General features: G+C 50.6%; 1 protein-coding gene and 1 long non-coding RNA gene across 14 annotated transcripts in view; one reads left to right on the top strand and one right to left on the bottom strand.

Annotated features, from left to right (window-relative positions):
- The window catches only part of LOC140427027 (uncharacterized), a 73,816-nt gene extending 55,572 nt beyond the window's left edge, over window positions 1–18,244 (top strand). The window contains exons 3-4 of the long non-coding RNA XR_011948364.1: window positions 17,012–17,183; window positions 18,052–18,244. This is a non-coding gene — a long non-coding RNA (uncharacterized lncRNA). The remainder of the gene's footprint in view (window positions 1–17,011; window positions 17,184–18,051) is intronic.
- The window catches only part of LOC140427025 (transcription factor 7-like 2), a 309,025-nt gene that overhangs the window by 56,362 nt on the left and 232,580 nt on the right, over window positions 1–20,083 (bottom strand). For all 13 annotated transcript variants that reach the window (XM_072512433.1, XM_072512432.1, XM_072512431.1 and 10 more), the window contains one exon: window positions 16,991–17,123. In XM_072512433.1, the coding sequence (XP_072368534.1) occupies window positions 16,991–17,123 (133 nt within the window). The remainder of the gene's footprint in view (window positions 1–16,990; window positions 17,124–20,083) is intronic.

Genomic DNA, 20,083 nt, shown 5'->3' on the forward strand with positions numbered 1-20,083 from the left:
GGAGCCCTCTGCCATTGGAGCCCTCTGGAAGTGGGGCCCTCTGCAAGTGGAGCCCTCTGCCAGTGGAGCCCTCTGCCATTGGAGCCCTCTGCAAGTGGAGCCCTCTGCCATTGGAGCTCTCTGCAAGTGGAGCCCTCTGCCAGTGGAGTCCTCTGCCATTGGAGCCCTCTGCCATTGGAGCCCTCTGCCATTGGAGCCCTCTGCCATTGGAGCCCTCTGCCATTGGAGCCCTCTGCCATTGTAGCCCTCTGTAAGTGGAGCCCTCTGCAAGTGGAGCCCTCTGCCATTGGAGCCCTCTGCAAGTGGAGCCCTCTGAGCCCTCTGCCATTGGAGCCCTCTGCAAGTGGAGCCCTCTGCCATTGGAGCCCTCTGCCATTGGAGCCATCTGCAAGTGGAGCCCTCTGCAAGTGGAGCCCTCTGCCATTGGAGCCCTCTGCCATTGGAGCTCTCTGCAAGTGGAGCCCTCTGCCATTGGAGCCCTCTGCCAGTGGAGCCCTCTGCCATTGGAGCCCTCTGCCAGTGGAGCCCTCTGCCATTGGAGCCCTCTGCCATTGGAGCCCTCTGCCATTGGAGCCCTCTGCCATTGGAGCCCTCTGCCATTGGAGCCCTCTGCAAGTGGAGCCCTCTGCAAGTGGAGCCCTCTGCCATTGGAGCCCTCTGCAAATGGAGCCCTCTGCAAGTGGAGCCCTCTGCTATTGGAGCCCTCTGCCATTGGAGCCCTCTGCATGTGGACCCCTCTGCCATTGGAGCCCTCTGCAAATGGAGCCCTCTGCCATTGGAGCTCTCTGCCATTGGAGCCCTCTGCCATTGGAGCCCTCTGCCATTGGAGCCCTCTGCCATTGGAGCCCTCTGCCATTGGAGCCCTCTGCAAGTGGAGCCCTCTGCCAGTGGAGCCCTCTGCCATTGGAGCCCTCTGCCATTGGAGCCCTCTGCCATTGGAGCCTTCTGCCAATGGAGCCCTCTGCAAATGGAGCCCTCTGCCAGTGGAGCCCTCTGCCATTGGAGCCCTCTGCCATTGGAGCCCTCTGCCATTGGAGCCTTCTGCCAATGGAGCCCTCTGCAAATGGAGCCCTCTGCCATTGGAGCCCTCTGCAAGTGGAGCCCTCTGCCATTGGAGCCCTCTGCAAGTGGAGCCCTCTGCCATTGTTTTTCAATGTTGTTAAGCTGCTCCATTTAAAAATAAATCCAAAAATATGCCTTTGAGATGCACACTGAGTTTTACTATTGCACAAGCTAGCATGTGTCACAAACGTTTCAAAGTTGCTGCTTTTCTGTAAGCGGGCATATTCCTGTTGGAAACATCACAACATTAGCTGGCTATTCAGCCTTCTAGCCTGTAACACCATTCAATGTGATGACGGCTGACCTGTATCCTATCTCCTTCGACTTAAAAAAATGTTGCCATTGTAATGTGAGACACAACACACAGCGATGAGATAGCTTCCGCCACGTCACCAACTGCTTCTGACAGTCCACTCAGGAGGGTGGTGCAGTTCGAGATGCGTGGTAACCCGTCCGGACCTCCGCAGCGTGAGGTCTGGGCAATTTTAACACCTGGGAGTGGGAGACCTAAAGCTTCTTTTTGGGGGCCGTTAGGAGTATTCCCGCTTCGCCTGACCTCACCAGGAAGGCAGAAAGGAGCCAGAAATGCACCAGGTTTGGCCTCTTCTCACCCCAACATTTTGCCACCAGGCTCCATTTGTAGGACTGCTCGTGGCACTGCTTGAAATAGCAGTCAGGACCCGGTGCTGTCATTAGAGCTCAATCTGCATTTTTAAAGTGGAACACCCTCTCCCTTATAGTACTAGGGTATTCGGCATAGCAAGGGGATAATATAGGATTGGAGAACAGTACTGCCCACAGTATAATGTGCAGAGAACATGACAGTAGGCAGGAGAGAGAGTTGTGTGGAGAGATTCAAGGAGAAGTCAGCATGAAGTTAGCTCCTAGTCTGTACATATGTATACAGCTACGTGTTACCAATGAACACGACTGTTCAACGTTACAAGTCTCTGAACCACTCAGTTAGACCCACTGAACAACATGGCGACAGTTCATGAATGATCCCAGAACCGAAGAAACTGATGAAGGACACCATGTCTGAAAAACTAAAGGAACAGCACCTTGACCTGACTGAAGTCCACCTGAACCGAAGGCACAGCTGGAGATTGTCTAAGAAGAAGCTCTATTGTGGAGACTGAAGGGCAGGAAAAAAATCCACTGTGCAGCTTAAGGACTCCACCTGATCATGTGGAGGGCCATGGAGAATTCCTACTGATTGCAGAGTCAAACGACCGAGCAAGTGTGAGCCGAAATTCAGTTCGAAGGCCGAACTAGCCTTTTAAAGCTTTCAGGCCATTAATCAGTCAGAGCAGACCGTTTTGTTACTCACCACAGCCAGCCAGGTTTCAGAGTTGGCGCCATACCACTCGGCAGCCGTGCTCCGGAAAAAAAAAGATTTTACAAACTCAGCCTTAGCTGCGAATCACCTTTTGATCGCCATAAAATACTCCAAAAATGTATTAAAGAGCCAAAACCCTTGGTGTAAAAATTCATTGCAAGAAGTCGATCCCTCTGAGAAAGGGCCGACGATCTCTGTGGGTGCCCACTGAAACCCAACAAGTGGGGGAAGGAGCATTGAAAAAATGGCTATTGCAGCGCCATCTTTAAATGTGAAACAGCATTTAAATTTGAACTTCCCTGAGTTGAAAAGCAGCCATGGAAATGAATCAACACTACCAGATCAATTTGGGCTGATCGAGGGGCCAGACCAGGCAAGAAATTGGGATCTTTGACAAAAAACATTTTCGGGGTACAAGATGGTTTTAGGATTAGATAAGAGGATAGAGGCCGAACAAATTAATACTATACTCAGTAGGTCCCAGAGTCAAAGACATCGTCGCGAGACAATAAATGAATTAATCTTTAGATATGGTCTGAAATCTGTCCACCTCATAAACCAACAAAAAGCTGGGAGCCTTCAGGCCAAGGAAGACAATACCCAAACTGGCCACATGCTGGTGGGAGACCATGGGCGGAATTCTCTGATTAAGGGGCTGTGTCCCCACGCCCGCGAGAAAATGGGCGCGAATCACTCTGGACTTTCCTGGAGAAAGTCCAGAGTGATTCTCCGTCTTGCAGGGGGCGAGCAGGGCCCTGGAGTAATCCTCGCAGCTCCGGCTTCCGATACAGGGCCTTGCACTTCTGGCCGCGGGTCCGTGCATGCGCGCGGCGGCCGCCTGTGGCGGCTGCCCCGCACAACATGACGGACCCACACCGCGGGCCAGCTCCGACAATATAGGCCCCTCCGAGATCGCGCCCGCCCGCCGATCGGTGGCCCCCGATCGTGAGCCTGGCCATCCTGGAGGCCCCCCGGGTGACGGATCCGCCCACCCCCCACCAGGGCGGCCGCTCACTGGGTCCGCAGCCGCCACTCCGAGCTCCCCCCGGGTGGAACCATGAGCGAACCACGCCACGGGGGCCTCTTTCAATGGCCCCTGAACGGCGCCGCATTGACCGCACGCATGTGATTGGCAGCGATGACCGGAGAATCGCGGGAGGGGCATCGGACCCGATCGCGGGTCTGACGCCCATCCTCCGCCCTCACGCCGAGCGCGATTGCGGCGCGGAGGCTCAGAGAATCCTGGCCCATGTCCGTCAGCACTGCGGAGCAAAAGACCTCGCAGGAGAGAGCAATATCCAGCAAACTCTGCGCAGTGATTCAACTACAACTGGCTGGGTCACTTTGGAAAGCTGAAAAAGTCTAAGGCTTCGGGATGTATGGAGGATCCCTAAACAGTCCACAAGATTGATGTACCACACCACGAAGAAGAGCAACCATGGCCGCGCCGGGGGGAGGATGCGTGCCACGCCGCTCCGACGCTGGGCTGCCGATTCTCCGGCAACTGAGAATTGGCGGCAATCGCGCCGGCGCGGTCGCTGTGGCGCTGGTTGGGGGCCATTGAAAGCGGCCCCCACGGCGATTCTGCGCACTCGACGGGCCGAGTGCCCGCCGACGTCGTTTGTGTACGGTCCTACCCGGCGGGTCGTTGGCGTTCTGGCTGCGGGGGCCGTCCTGGTGGGGGAGCGGACTCCGGGGGGAGGGGGCCCTCCACGGTGGCCAGGCCCGCGATCGGGGGAAAATGATCGGTGGGCGCGCTCCTTCCGGGGGGGGGGGTGCGCTATGTTCCTCCGCGCCGGGCCCCTGTAGGGTTTCGCCATTTTGTCCGCAGGCCGGCGCGGAGACGGCCGTGGTGCGCATGCGTGGACCCGCACCAGCCGTGGCAGGCCGGCTTTCGGCACCGGAGAAGCGCACAGCACTCCGGCGCCGTTTTAGCCCCCGAGGACGGGGAGAATGACTGGGCCTGGAGGCCCGTTGACGCCGGCGTCGCTAGCGGTGGTTTTGACACTGGCGTCAACACTTGACCAGGATTTTGGAGAATCCCGTCCCATGTTTCTTGTGTGACGTGAAGGAGCCCAGATTCTCCTTTTGGAATGCTGACATCTCTGTAAATGGTCACCCCACCAACTACAAATTAGACTTGGGAACCAGTGTGACAGTCCTCTCAGACAAAGGTCTGTGGTTGAAAGATCTCTGGTTACGAACGGCAGACACACCACTCTATGACCCTGGCGGAATCTGACTTCCGGTCACAGGGATGACCGTAGAAGCTTTCTGTTATGGCGGCAAGCAGATATTCAAAATTTTGTATGTCATCTGAAACCAATCCTTTTCTCTCTTAAGCAGGGATGCTTGTGTTGCCCTTAACCGCCTCAAAATGACAGAAGTCATCAAAACAACCTCTGTTTTCAACTACATGGAGCTGCCAGTCCACCGGTGAAGCGACTCTCAATGGGATTTCAGCTCTGAATAGACTTAGCTCCCTGCAGAATCAGTTTATCCAATTCTTTTGCAGGCGGTAGAAGCTCCTCTTTGGTCAGACCCGTCAAACCTTCAGATAAACCACCATACTTTGAGCAGAACACATACATAAGAGTGACGAGCAAAAGAACGATGAGTCCCACCCTCAGGCTCCAATGGTTGCTGTCACACAACCTGGGACCACTGGCACCTAAACTGCAATCCAGTAGAAGTCCATAGCAGCAAGATGATGCTGGAACAGAATAGCGACAATAAATCCACCAGAGCACACCTCAGTGAGATGCAAGGGCACAGGAATGAATACAGAGTGGGGCAGCACGGTGGCGCAGTGGGTTAGCACTGCATCCTCACGGCGCCGAGGACCCGGGTTCGATCCCAGCCCCGGGTCACTGTCCGTGTGGGGTTTTCACATTCTCCCCGTGTCTGCGTGGATCTCACCCCCACAACCCAAAGATGTGCAGGGCAGGTGGATTCGCCAAACTAAATTGCCCCTTAATTTTGGTAAAAAGAATTGTGTACTCTAAATTTATTTAAAAATGGAATGAATACAGAGTGACGGTGAAAGCCAAACAGCAAGTTGAGCTCATGGACGAGGAACATTCAAATGCAATGGAGATACACAATCAACCCCCAGAAAGATCGTGGTGGACCCCTCTGAAAAAGAAAACCCGTGTTCATGTTATGAAGGGACGGAGTGAATCCTCCCTCTGGAAGGGATGGAACAAGCCAATAGTGGCCGAACAAAGCAGATGGGTTATTGGTTAGGAAAAATACAACTCCGAGGAGTGCGAAAGTGAGTCAAATAGAGACAACCAAATGCCGGAAACACAGAACACAAATATTTCAAATACCAGTCAACAAAGCTTGCCCAAAACAGCTGAGCCTATCTCTCCTCCAAATGTGACCAGAGCGAGATCTGGAAGAATTGGCAAGCCTCTAGATTGTCAAAATTAATAAAGTCAGCGACTTGAGTAGGGGTGGGGCAAGGGGTCGCACTGAAAGAAAGGTTGCATTGTAAATATATTGGGTCAAGACTTGGGGAGGTGTAACCTAAGGGTGTTTGAGATAGCAAGGATTAATGTGCGACTGGAGAATAGTACAGCCCACAGTATGATTTAGAGAGACATATGACAGTAGACAGGGTTGTATGGAAAGAGTAAAGCAGAAGCTGCTTAGTCAGAGTTATACTTTGTACATATGTAAATAGTTGTATATTATCAATAAGCACCACTGTTCAACCATCCAAGTTTCTGAAACTCTTGAGATCTACTGAACAATCCCTTACAATGTCTCCCGTGTCATGATATTCAAACACACACATCATGATGGACACACTAACAGGCAAATCAGAGTACACAACACCACAACCAATCACAGACAAGAACACCAACCACATAAAAAGCACGAGCACGACACCTGGAGGTCAGTAGGTCTGGGGAGAAGGAAGCATGAAAGAGCTGTTGAAACACCACAAGCAGGGAGCCCCCCACGTGCAGAGTGCAAAGACCAAGTTGTAAATAGTGAGTTTAAATAAACAAGTGTTGTACCATATGCAACTGTGTTGGCTCTTCTGTGTGTTAGAACACCCAACACCACATGGTACAGGAGTGGATCGATACCTGCCTACCAACCTGCCATTCTGGACATGGACCACACCGGCAAACCGCAGCCGATGCAAGTCACGGGGAACCTAGGCACCAACTGGAAGCTCTACAGGCAGCGATTTGACCTGTACATCCGTGCCACCGAAAAACAGAATGTCTCGGATGATTCGAAGATTGCAATGCTCCTCTTCTACGCAGGCCCCCACCCAAATGATGTCTTTAATTCACTGGTGTTCGAGGAAGGCGAAAACCAGGCCAAATATGACACGGTCATCCTCAAAATGGACCAGCACTTTCAAACTGAAGTAAACGAAACTTTCGAAAGATACATCTTTCAGCAACGCCTGCAAGGTAAGGAGGAGCTTTTTCAACCCTTTTTGACGCACCTCCGGATTCTAGCGCAGTCCTGCGGTTACGGCACCACCACAGAGTCCATGATCAGGGACCAGATTGTTTTTGGCGTTGCCTCCAGTGGCCTACGCCAGCAGCTTCTTAAAATAAAGAGCCTCACCTTAGCGTCTGCTGTGGAAGCCTGTGTCCTCCATGAAAATGCGACCTGCCGTTTTGCCCGATTCCAGGCGTCCGAGTTGGCACGGAGGGGGTCCCCAGCCGTCGAATCGGCAAGCCAGGCCGCCCACGACGTTGAACGCATCCAGGCCGTCGATTTCTTCCCGCCCCACGGCCCGGACGACAGCGGCCGCTTCCCGCGCTTTTCGCGGTCTCCCGCGCAGGTGCGCGCCAAGAATAACGGCCACAACGAGGGACGCACTGCGCAGGCGCGCCCACCGCAAGATCGCACTGCGCATGCGCAGTGGCGCAACGAACGCCGTGACGTCATGACGTGCAGCAAGTGTGGAGGTCTACACTTAAAAGGGCAATGTCCTGCAAAATACCAACAGTGCAACAGATGTGCCATGATAGGCCACTACGCAGCCCGCTGTCGTGCGGCTCAACCCATGGATCCGGCGCATCCTCGACAACCTCGCACACGAGTCAGGACCGTCCAGCCCACGCATCAAGACTTCCAGTTAAGTGATGCAGATGACCAGGATGACTTCAGAGTTGCCGTCATTGATGTCAACAAGGTCAATGCCATCAATCCAGACGATGAGTGGTGTGCCACCCTGACGGTCAACCGATCGCGCGTCGCCTTCCGTCTGGACACCGGCGCATCCGCCAACCTGATTGCTTACTCTGCAGTCCAGGCCATGAAGGTCAAACCACTCATCACACCATCCCGGCTTAAGATGGTTGACTATAACGGGAACGTTATCCCGTCCGTAGGATCTTGCCAGCTACAGGTGACTCACAAGGGGTACACGGCCACACTCCCCTTCGAAGTTGTGGGCTCATCAAAGGACTCGTTACTGGGCGCACAAGCGTGTAAGGTCCTTCACCTGGTACAGCGCATCATGTCTCTCTCTCCAGATGAGATATCCGACTTCCCGGATGCTGAGTTCCACGCGAATCTCCATTCCCTCCTCGCTCACAACCAGGAGGTTTTTGAAGGCATGGGGACATTGCCACACACGTACAAGATTCGACTCAGACCGGACGCCATCCCTGTCGTTCACGCACCTCGCAGGGTTCCTGCGCCTCTCAAAGACCGCCTCAAGGCACAACTGCAGATTCTTCAGGACCAAGGGGTCCTATCCAAGGTCACGGAGCCCACGCCATGGGTCAGCTCCATGGTCTGTGTAAAGAAGCCCTCTGGCGAGCTCCGTATATGTATAGATCCAAAAGATCTGAACAACAACATCATGCGGGAACACTATCCCATCCCAAAACGAGAAGACCTCACCAGCGAGATGGCGCGAGCCAACATATTCACTAAATTGGATGCGTCCAAAGGATTCTGGCAGATCCAACTGGACCCGGCCAGCCGAAGACTATGCACATTCAACACCCCTTTTGGCAGATTCTGCTACAACCGGATGCCATTCGGCATCATTTCGGCATCTGAAGTATTCCACCGCATTATGGAGCAGATGATGGAAGGCATCGAAGGGGTACGTGTATATGTGGACGATATCATCATTTGGTCCACCACTCCGCAGGAACACATGCATCGTCTTCGACGTGTCTTCACCCGCATACGGCAAAATGGCCTGCGTCTCAACCGTGCGAAGTGTGCTTTCGGCCAGACGGAGCTGAAATTCCTCGGGGACCACATCTCAAGGTCCGGGGTCCGTCCCGATGCAGACAAGGTTAGCGCCATCACAGCCATGCCACGACCGGCTGACAAGAAGGCTGTCTTAAGATTCCTGGGCATGGTCAACTTCCTTGGGAAGTTCATTCCCAACCTGGCTTCTCATACAACAAACATGCGCCATCTCGTAAAAAAATCGACGGAATTCAACTGGCACCAGTCGCATCAGCAGGAATGGGAGGAGCTCAAGCACAAACTGGTCACGGCACCAGTGCTGGCCTTCTTTGACGCGACTCGCCCTACAAAGATCTCAACAGACGCCAGCCAATCTGGTATTGGAGCGGTACTCCTGCAAAAAGACAGCACGTCATCATGGGCCCCGGTTGCGTATGCCTCACGAGCCATGACCCCTACCGAACAGCGCTACGCGCAAATCGAAAAAGAATGCCTGGGCTTGTTAACTGGACTGGACAAGTTCCACGACTATGTGTATGGCCTGCCACGATTCACGGTCGAAACTGACCACCGCCCCCTGGTCAACATCATTAACAAAGACCTGAACGACATGACTCCTCGCCTCCAGCGCATCTTACTCAAACTCAGGAGGTACGATTTTGAACTGATCTACACTCCGGGGAAGGAACTCATAGTGGCGGACACTCTTTCCCGAGCAGTGAGCACACCACCAGATGCGGAGGGGTTCGTGCGTCAAATTGAGGCACACGTGACTCTGACAGCAGCAAATATGCCAGCTGATGATCCTTGTCTGGCCCACATACGCGCAGAGACGGCGACTGACCCTCTGCTGCAGCGAGTGATGCGCCACATGACGGAAGGGTGGCTAAAAGGGCAGTGCCCCCAGTTTTACAATGTGCGAGATGATCTCACCAATATAGACGGGGTCCTTATGAAATCGCATAGGATCGTCATTCCACACAGTGTGCGCCAGATGATTCTTCGTCAACTACACGAAGGCCACTTGGGTGTCGAAAAATGCAGACGAAGGGCCCGGGCGGCGGTATATTGGCCGGGTATTAATGAAGACATAGCCAACATGGTGCTCAACTGCACAACCTGTCAGAGGTTTCAGCCGGCGCAACCTCCGGAAACACTTCTACCACACGAGATGGTGACGTCCCCCTGGGCGAAGGTGGGTGTTGACCTATTTCACGCGCTCGGCAGAGATTACATTGTTATTATAGACTACTTCTCAAACTACCCGGAAGTCATGCCTCTCCATGATCTGACGTCGTCCGCAGTCATTGGGGCCTGCAAGGAAACGTTTGCTCGACATGGCATTCCAAGGACTGTCATGTCAGACAATGGACCTTGTTTTGCCAGCCGTGAATGGTCGTCCTTTGCCGCAGCATATGGTTTCACTCATGTGACATCCAGCCCTCTGCATCCACAATCGAACGGGAAGGCTGAAAAGGGTGTCCACATCGCAAAGCGGCTCCTGTGCAAGGCGGCTGATGCCGGATCGGACTTTAACCTTGCCTTGCTGGCCTATCGATCGGCCCCGTTATCCACGGGCCTCTCGCCAGCGCAGCTACTAATGGGTCGCTCCCTCAGGACGACGGTACCTTCCGTCCTGGCACCGACAACAGACCATGAGGCGGTTCTTCGGGACATGCAACTGCAGCGTGATCGCCAGAAAGGTCGGTACGACACACGAGCGACGGACCTGCCCCCCCTGTCCTCCGGAGACAAAGTACGCGTCCATCAACCGTATGGTGGCTGGTCAGCACCGGCCGAAGTCCTCCGACAAGTGGCTCCCCGCTCGTTCCTGGTTCGCATGCCGGATGGTTCCGTGCGTCGCCGCAATCGGCGCGCCCTTCGCCGACTTCCACGTTCACAGCCACACAACACGCCAGATCCTCAACAGGCTTCCGAGGATGACTTTGTGGAGCTGCCGCACATCACGCCCTTTCCATCGCCACCCATGGCCATGCCTGCACAGCAGCCGGTGGTTCTTGATCCACCCTTAAGGCGGTCAACCCGAATTCGTCGCAAACCCATTAGAATGGACTTATAATACAGTTCATATGTTTAATAAGTTGGACAATTTTACATGATAACCTGTTGTTGTTTATCGTTCCAGATGTCGTCTGACTGGACAACTGTTCAAAATTTTTTTTCTTCTTCTCTCGTTCGCATTTCTGTTATGTTATGGTACAACTGGATTCATGTGACGCACTCGACATCGCCCCATGTACATAGTTCCGTCATAGACACATGCTGCACACGACACACACACACTCTTAGATGCACTCACGTCACGATCATATTTATTACCACGTAGGCACATATCTTTGTAAAAAGGGGGGATGTCATGATATTCAAACACACACATCATGATGGACACACTAACAGGCAAATCAGAGTACACAACACCACAACCAATCACAGACAAGAACACCAACCACATAAAAAGCACGAGCACGACACCTGGAGGTCAGTAGGTCTGGGGAGAAGGAAGCATGAAAGAGCTGTTGAAACACCACAAGCAGGGAGCCCCCCACGTGCAGAGTGCAAAGACCAAGTTGTAAATAGTGAGTTTAAATAAACAAGTGTTGTACCATATGCAACTGTGTTGGCTCTTCTGTGTGTTAGAACACCCAACACCACATCCCGGACACCAAATCTACCCCCACCCCACCTCCACACACTCCATCTCCAATCTCCAGGAGGTGACCTTTTCACCTGTTCAGAAGAGCAGGATAAAGTGGAGGAAATGTGGAAGGGAATGGGACGCCGTTGAGTCTAACTAGCCTTCTGTCAAGTAGACAGAGCTAAAATTGCACCATTCAAGTTTGATGTTAAAAATGAACCTCAAAATAATGAAGGAATGCAAAGGAAAGGTTCAATACATTGAATGTAGGTTTGGGTGCAGACTGAACGTTCCCTCTGACACAAACTGTGACAGCAAGGTTCCAACAAAGTGTTCAGAGCAAACTCCAAGTTCTACCACAAACTAAATTTGACCACAAAGCTCCCAAACGTGATGACACAACCTCTTTTAAGTAGCACAGACTCCAAAGCTCAGTCACACATTGACCTGACTTGACATTTAGATATTACTCACAAGGTAAAGATCACTTTGCCTTTTCACTGTTATTTCCGGTCAAATCCCTGACACAAATATACCACAATCACACATTTCGTTAATTAATTTACATGCCTTTAGTTTGCTTGGGAAGGAAAAGGTTAAACCACTGTCTGACACCCAATGCTTGTTTCATGCACACAGATGCTGGCATTTATTTTTGTCAAAGTTAATTTGGAAAAAACATTTCTGAGCAAGTTCTTTCTTGACTCTCATTGAGTTTTTGTTTTAAATTTTAGTTTGTCCTTTTACCCACAAGGCTAGTGTGCATTAGCGGCTGTTTTACCATGGGTCAGATGTTTCCTAGAAGTGTGCACTTTCCAACAGGAACTACGAGCTGATACACTGGGAAGTGTTTCATCTTCCTAGCCTGAGAATTTTAAGATCAATTACTGGCATCCAGCTGTGACCAGTCAGCTCAGCAATTACAAGGTGTAGCCATCTAAGATGGCCACCTGCAAAGGACCATGGGAATTATGGCTAACCCAGGACTCAGACAGATACAGAGCCTATGTGTCTGTGAAACACAGGTAACCAGACCTGATCGAAACCCCCGCTCATTTGCATTTTAATGGTCCATTTTCCCAGGACAATAGAACTCCAATCAAGCAACCGGCACAGCCACAGACTGATTGGCGCCACTCCCCTTACTCAGAAAGCACAACTGCCAAGATCAATGACCGCTAAGGACCCGCCCAGCTACCAAGGCACCCGCCCCTTTATTGGCCGAAATCGAAGACAGTGATCAGAGCCCTGTCGAACTATTGGGTCCAAGGTTAAGGACCGCCCCAAAGAGCACGAAATCCCAGAAGGATAAAAGAGGACACAGCCATGTGTTCTGTCTCTTTTGGATCCGGCCTGTGCCAACCCAATCGTAGCAGGAACAGCCAGCCAAGTTCAAGACCAACGATCGCTACCTGACGGATGTGCCCAGCTGAGACAGAGCCACTTTCTTCGAACCAGCCAAGTGAAATCCAGATAAAGGCCTTATCCATTTGCACAGTGCTTGTCGCCCTGAAGTTAAGTATAGGTTATTGTAGCTGATAGGTATAGTTTAACTCATAGTAGATATTGTGTTTGCATGTTGAGATAACGCTTGTGTATGTAAATAAACCATCTTTTGAACTAACTAACTGGTCGTGTGGTCATTTGATGGATATAAGGGAAGGCTTGTGGTTCACCAACATTATTATTGAGCAACAAAGGGAAGGAGCCTTCTGATTCCTATGGTTCAGCTGCACACTGTGCAATCCACTTATCAAGTACTTAAGGGAGCATTTTCCTCATTGACTGGTAAAGGGACTGTGTTGAGGGTTTTTCAGCAAGGATTGGGAAATTTAGCTATTGCAATAAAGAGGACTTAGGGCGCGATTCTCCGGAAAGATTTCCAAGTGTTTTAGCGAGCAGGAGCTTCTTGGCATTCAGCTCACCGAGGCCGGCAATGCAACTCAACGTTAATTGGTCCACTTAATGAGGCCGCATGGCAAATGAAGGCTCGCCAGCTGATTTGCCGGCACCGCACTCGCCAGCCCCCACTTACAATGTTGATCAGCACTTATGCGGCACTTGCTCAGCCAACCCCAGCCAGCTCGCAACAATGGCGCCAGAAGGCCAGCCCAAAGATTTAGGGTCACTGACCTGGGGCTGCTAGATGCTGTGGAGGCCAGCAGGGATGTCCTGTTTCCCCGAGGGTCCTGGAGAGTCAGCCATCGGGCAGCCAGTGTCGCGTGGGACGAGATAGCAGCAGCAGTGAGCTCTGGGAGTGTGACCAGGTGGACTGGCCTTCAGTGCAGGAAGAAGGTCAATGACCTACACCAGGCAACACAAATGAGTAGACACCGACGCACCCGCTGAGATCTTTCTGCCCCCACGGGAGCGTCCACCCCCCTCCCCCTTCAAACCCCCCCCCCCAAATCTATCTGCCACACCCTCCCACTATCAACTCCCTCAACCCTTCCTTCACACACCCTCTCCCACCACTGTGAATCACACAGGTGTCTAACAATTCCCCCTTTGTGTCTCCTCAGGAAAAGCTCTCCCATAATCACGAGGAGAGGGCCCAGACTGGTGGTGGTGTGCCAGACATCAGGGTACTCACCACCTTCGAGGTGCGAGCCCTGTAGGTGACTGGTGTGGCCAAGGACAGATCAGTCACCAACGCGGAGGCTGGCGGACGCAGCGAAGGTGAGGAACCATCATCTCCTGCCACCCAGAAGGCCACCTCAGAGGAGAGCTCCGAGGATGCCACCGTACTTGCTGAGTCTCAGCTGTCAGCCTCACCTTCCACCAGCGCAGATACATGCACCTCAGTGGGGCATGTTAGTGGTCCGGCTTCTGGGGCATAATCTGGTGAACACCACTCTGCTGCTGCTCATGTACATCAGGTGGAGACAGGAACTCCCAGGAGAGACAACAGTTGAAGTTCTGCTGGATCCCAGGACCCAGCTGGATCCCAGCCTGATGCTGAGGAAGAGGTCATTCCGGAGCTGATGGAGGCATTTGGGTGCGGTCAGGACATTCAGAGGGAGGTGTCACGTCACTCCAGCAGATCCATATCCGCTTGGAGGAGTCCTAGAGACTCCGGGCACTGGAGATGTCACCGGCAATGCGTGGCACAGAGGCCAACACTGCTCGGGTGGCGACCGCAATGGAGAGCTTGGTGCACGATGTCAGTAACATTAGTGAATCTGCCCAAGGCATCGCCCAGTCGGTGACAGCCATGGCAGAGGGTCTCAGCAGAATGTCCGCCTCACTGGGGGATATCACCCAGTACCGCCAGGGACATCGAAGGCCACGGGACAAGGTAAGCAGCTGGCAGCCTCTACCTCAGATGTGCATCCTGGGAAAACACCGAGAAGTAGTGGTAGAGCTAGGAGGACAAAGCACATTGAGGTTCACTGAGGGCACCGGGGGAGGGGAGAGGAGGTGGGGAGGTAGGTAGGGGTGAGGAGGCAGGAGGTGGGGGCGATGCCACACCATTGGGAGAGTGGGGAATTGTAAAACACAATAAACACCTTTGTGCACAACCAGTATGACGCCTCTGTCATTTTCTTCTTTCGAACCCATGGCCCATCTCTCCAGGCACCCCCCCCCATGGCACTCACCCAACCTCTGGCCGTGGGCATGTCCCCAGAGCTGTGTACCATCCCCTGGGTGTTTGGATGTTGGCTGTTGCGTGTGTGGTGTTGCCTCCCGCAGTGTTCAAGCACAGTGTATATGCATCAAGGTTTGATTGGAATGCTAGGCAATGACTCCCACATGGCATGCCCACCCACGGAAATCCACTTGGGTTGTGTGAAGTGCTCACTTAACACGGTTTCCAATTCTCTATTAGCGATAGCCTTCAGCCGTACGGTCGGAGGCCCCAGCAGTCGGTGCGGGTTATGGATGGTTGGCTGGGCAGACAGGCAGGGACAAGGGTTGCCCCAGGAATGGGTACACATGATCCAGGGGTGGCATGTTGGTGCCACGCACAGTTGTACCCTGGTTACCCCCCTAATGCCTCCCCCCCACCCTCACATGACAAGCCACCCCTGGTGGAGGGTCCCCCACCCCTCACTGAGCGCTGGGACTGCACGTCCAGCACCTCCAGGCCCTTTGCCTGTGAGCAAAGTTGGCTATTCACGTCCTCGGCTCCCCACAGAAGCCCTTCCACCAGGTTCGCATTTTTTAAAAGGAGTACTAATTGGCGCCATCGTGACCACTTGCTGGGGAGGACACTGAATGACAGGAGGCCATTGGACATTGTATGGAAATAGGGTTTAAGTGATGATAATTGGTTTCTTGCCACGCTACGGCAAGACGCCGATTTCGCCAATGGGAGTGGACCGGTTGCATCGCAAACTGTTGGGCACCTGGCACGGTTCTCGTTTTCTGCCTCTCCCGCTATTCACTGGCCTTGTTTCGCTTGAGCGAGAGCACAACGAGGACTGAGAATCGCGCCCGAACTCTCCAGCCTACATGCTGTAGATTGGTACCTCCAGTTGCAACTTTCCTCAAAGCAACTTTATTTTCTGTCTTCACTTCTGGTTTGATTTCTTGTTGGGAGCAGATCACTGACAAAATGGTTCACAAATTATTTATAGGAATGTGAATTGTTCCGTTAAAGTAGGAAGATTTTTGGGAGAAGGTAATGAGAGCTGCAAGCGGGAAACTCTTTGTGGAACAAACGTAAAATAATTTCATTTCAAGACGTTTGCTTGAATCGGAATAATTTGACAACTTGTCCACTGCCCTCTCTGATCAATGTGCTTCTATTCATTATGTGGAGATGCCAGCGTTGGACTGGGGTGAGCACAGTAAGAAGTCTTCCAAGACCAGATTAAAGTCCAACAGGTTTGTTTCAAATCACTAGCTTTCGGAGCACTGCTCCTTCCTCAGGTGAATGGAGAGGCAGGTTCCAGAAACATATATATAGACAAATTCAAAGACGCAAGATGATACTTCGAATGCGAGCATTTGCAGGTAATTAAGTCTTTACAGATCCAGAGAGAGGTGTAATCCCAGGTTAAAGAGGTGTGAATTGTCTCAAACCAGGACAGTTCATAGGATTTTGCAAGCCCAAGCCCATCCCCATTCAAAGTATCGTCTTGTATCTTTGACTTTGTCTATATATATGTTTCTGGAACCCACCTCTCTATTCACCTGAGGAAGGAGCAGTGCTCCGAAAGCTAGTTATTTGAAACAAACCTGTTGGACTTTAACCTGGTGTTGTAGTAATTCTATTCATTGAAATTGAAGCAGGCCTTTGTAGAAGTTAAGCCATTTCTTTTTCTTTCAATTTATTACCCATTTCTATTTTGTCACAACTGCTGCCGTGTGCATGAGGTTATGTGGCATCTTACAGACAGCTGCCAATGCCATCTGTAGCCAGCTGCAACAAAATGCTGAGGTGTTCCTAATCATAATATTCACTTCCAATTTATTCTCTGTTTTGCCAAGGAAGATACCAAGATGTAGCTTTAACTTGATACTGAATGAAATTGCAATGGTCCACACTCCATGGTACTATAATGGCCCAAGGTTCAGTGCCACAGTGTCCCACCAGACTCACAGTGTACGGATGGATAGATAGCATCTTCCTCCCCTGAATCCTCTCCATCCTTGACTAAGATTACAATCTGCTTCTCTCCACTCAAGCATGAACTCTGGATCTGGACTTGGCTCTCTTACACTGCGGTTGTTATCTTATCAGCAGCATCACAGCAAACGATTGACATAATGACAACCTGAAGTGCCGATCCTCCTACCTGTTTTCTGGTTGATTTCAGCTGGAAGGTGCGGTGAGTGGGAACTGGGAGCAAAGTGCTCATTGCTGTACGAGATGAGAGGTGTGAGGGGGTGGACTGCATGGGATGGCTGTACCACAGGAACCTTGTTTGACTGAAAGAAAAAAAGAAAACACAAGATTTAGAAACTCAATCTCGTCATTGGACCGGAAAGGTGAGTATTGTTTTGACACAATGCATTAACAAATCAGTGATTTGGAAACACAGCCACAGTCATTGTCATTGCAGTAATACTATATATTCTTTACTTGGCACTAGATTTTGTTTTTAAACTGCTTTTTCTACTCTGCCTTGTCAAACACTCCCATGTGACATGATATTGTATAAAGCTCCTTCTACAATAATTGGCTATGAGGTTAAGTGGGAAGAAGATCACCGGGAACTGAAACACCAGCATAGACTCGTTGGGCTGCCTGGCCTGTTTCTCTGCTGTAAATTCAATTGAACACTCTGTCCCATGCAACCTCCTGAAATCATAGTAAATCTCCTCAACTCTGTTCTAACGTAACTCCTTAACCCTAATTTCAGAAGTGTAGGATAAAGTAGTGGATTGTGCTTGTTAAGGAGCAGCCTGAGACTGTCCTGGATTGACCGACCACAGAACTTTCCCATCGGTGTTGACTTGATTCAAACCCAGAAGTGAAAAGGAAATTTTCAATGATCCAGTCCCTTTTATGGCCCATCCTAAATAAACGTTACAAATTTTGCATCGGCTTAGTTCGATTCTGGCAAGAGGCATGCAGTCACCTTTCATTTGTGGAGCAGAGAGCACTCGTCTACCCTTTGAATGGATGGGCAGAGAAGGATGTACTTCTAATTGTCCATGTCACATTCAGAGAGTTTACCAAAGTTCTGTTGAGGTAAGGCACACCGAGGCTGCAGCCAATGCTGCAGTTCAACCCATTTAAGCAACATACCTTGTGAATGTGTTTAGTAGTTCCTTAATTTGCATTCATTAATTTGTGTTTAATAATAACTTAATTTTGTGTTTAATAATTACTGTATATCTGCTCTTTCCAAAGATGCCTTGCTGTTAAAACCTGAGGTTTTCGAACCACAAGCTCGTTGGTCCCAAAACCATGTTTGCTGCAACTGATTTCTCCTTGTTATTAGACTGAAATTCAGCAATAAGTATAACAGCAGAATGCCCAGCTAAAGCCCAGCTCCCATTGCTCACAGCGGTTCAGAAACCTGGATCATGTCCACACTTTCAATTAAAATGAACTTACAAAGCCCGTTTGTTGCTTTCTTTGGAATGTTTTAAAAACCATTGTTTCTCTTTTAAAACTGCCTATAGAGGCAGAATCCTGTGCCCTCCCCTGTGGTGAGTTTGCTGATGAGAGGGAATTTAAATCAGGTGGGAGGGGACCCTGCCATCTGCCCGTCTCCACCCCGAACCGCAAAGGGGGCCTCACTGGCTCTCCAGGTGACAGGTGAGACCCTTGTTGCCTCCACAGGATTCTGCCCAGTGCTCCAAATGTATCTCACTAATATCCTGTATTACATTACAATCTATTTCATAGAATTTTTTTGGAGTCTCCTAATTGGCTAAGACAGTGAGTAATTGAGCCACGTAAACTAAGAGTCCTGGGTTAACTCCGGGATGAAGGTGGATTAATGCCAAAGAATTTAGCCCTGGTGTCCTGAATTAGGAAGTCAGCAAAGATTTTGATCTCGCAGTGCTCGCTGAACGACATTGGCTCTTGATTAAACAATATTTCAATTTTAAAATTCTCATCCTTATTTTCAAATTCCTTCTACGATTTCCTTCACTCCACCCGATTTCTGTAATTCCCCTCCGGCCCTTGATATCTGCGCTCATCTAATTGTGACTGTATGAGTATCCCAATTTTAATTACTGTACCACAGGTGGTGGCCTTGCCTTCCACTATCTAGGCTCTAAGTTCTAGAATTCCCTCTCCTAAACCTCTCCACTCTGTCCCTCTCTCCTCCTTTAAGAAGATGCTTAAAACCTCCTATTTTGATGAAGCTACTGGCTAACTGCTCTGATATCTCCTTATGTTGCTCTGCTTGGTGTCAACTTTTGCTTCTCACCCTCCTGTGAAGCGCTTTGGGATGTTTTGTTAAATTTAAAGTGCTTTATAAATACAAGTTGGTGTTTTGTTGTTGGATTGCACATGATCAGATGTTGGAGGAAGGCAGGATAGGCTCCAGTTGTGTTGGCCACTGAAGTTAAATAGTTTGTGACACTGTTCTGGCTCACACATGGCAAAAATACTGTTTGGGTGAGATACCAGAGGTTGACCAATACCTGTATGACTGTACTGCAGCAAGGAATTAAGGAGAAACAGGTAAGACAAGAAGAGCAAATTGGCAAAAGGAAAAAAAGAAACCGCTTGCCCTTGAGATACATTTTAAAATGTGATTAACTTTGTTGACAGCAACTGCACATTGACTGGAAACTTCAGTGGATGTTCGATAATCACATCCAAATCCTTTTCCTGTTCCATCTCGGCTAATGGACATCCCTTCATCATATACGCACTTAATGTTTCCTCTTCCCCTTCGCATAAACTTACATTCATGTCCATTAAAGTCCATCTGAGGTAATCTGGCTAATTGGTCCAGATCCCTTTAAATATGATCAATCTCTATACTACTTCCCTGGCTACTCAGCTTAATGCCCCCTGCAATCTTTTACTACATTCACTATTAAACAAGAAAGGCATTTCTCGATATCAGCTTGACTGCTGACTATTTGAAACAGTTCTCTGAAAAACCTCACTGGCCACTGCCCCTTCCCTCAGTCAAGCCTTCCCCACCACCACACCCCGATCATCTTTTTGTCGTCATCTTCTGCTTTACGTTGCCACTTCCATCCAGTTAGATAACTTGCCAATGATTTTATCAATCTTACTGAGTCCATCATCTTTGTCATCCTGTTTTTTAAATTCATCTTTTCTGGGATGTGGGCTTCGTTGGCTAGGCCAACATTTATTGCCCATCCTTAATTGCCCTTGAGAAGGTGGTGGTGAGCTGCCTTCTTGAACCGCTTACCTGAAGATAATGATGCCTGCTGGGATATATTTCCAT

This window comes from Scyliorhinus torazame, chromosome 7, assembly GCF_047496885.1.
Source record: "Scyliorhinus torazame isolate Kashiwa2021f chromosome 7, sScyTor2.1, whole genome shotgun sequence".
NCBI lineage: Eukaryota > Metazoa > Chordata > Chondrichthyes > Carcharhiniformes > Scyliorhinidae > Scyliorhinus > Scyliorhinus torazame.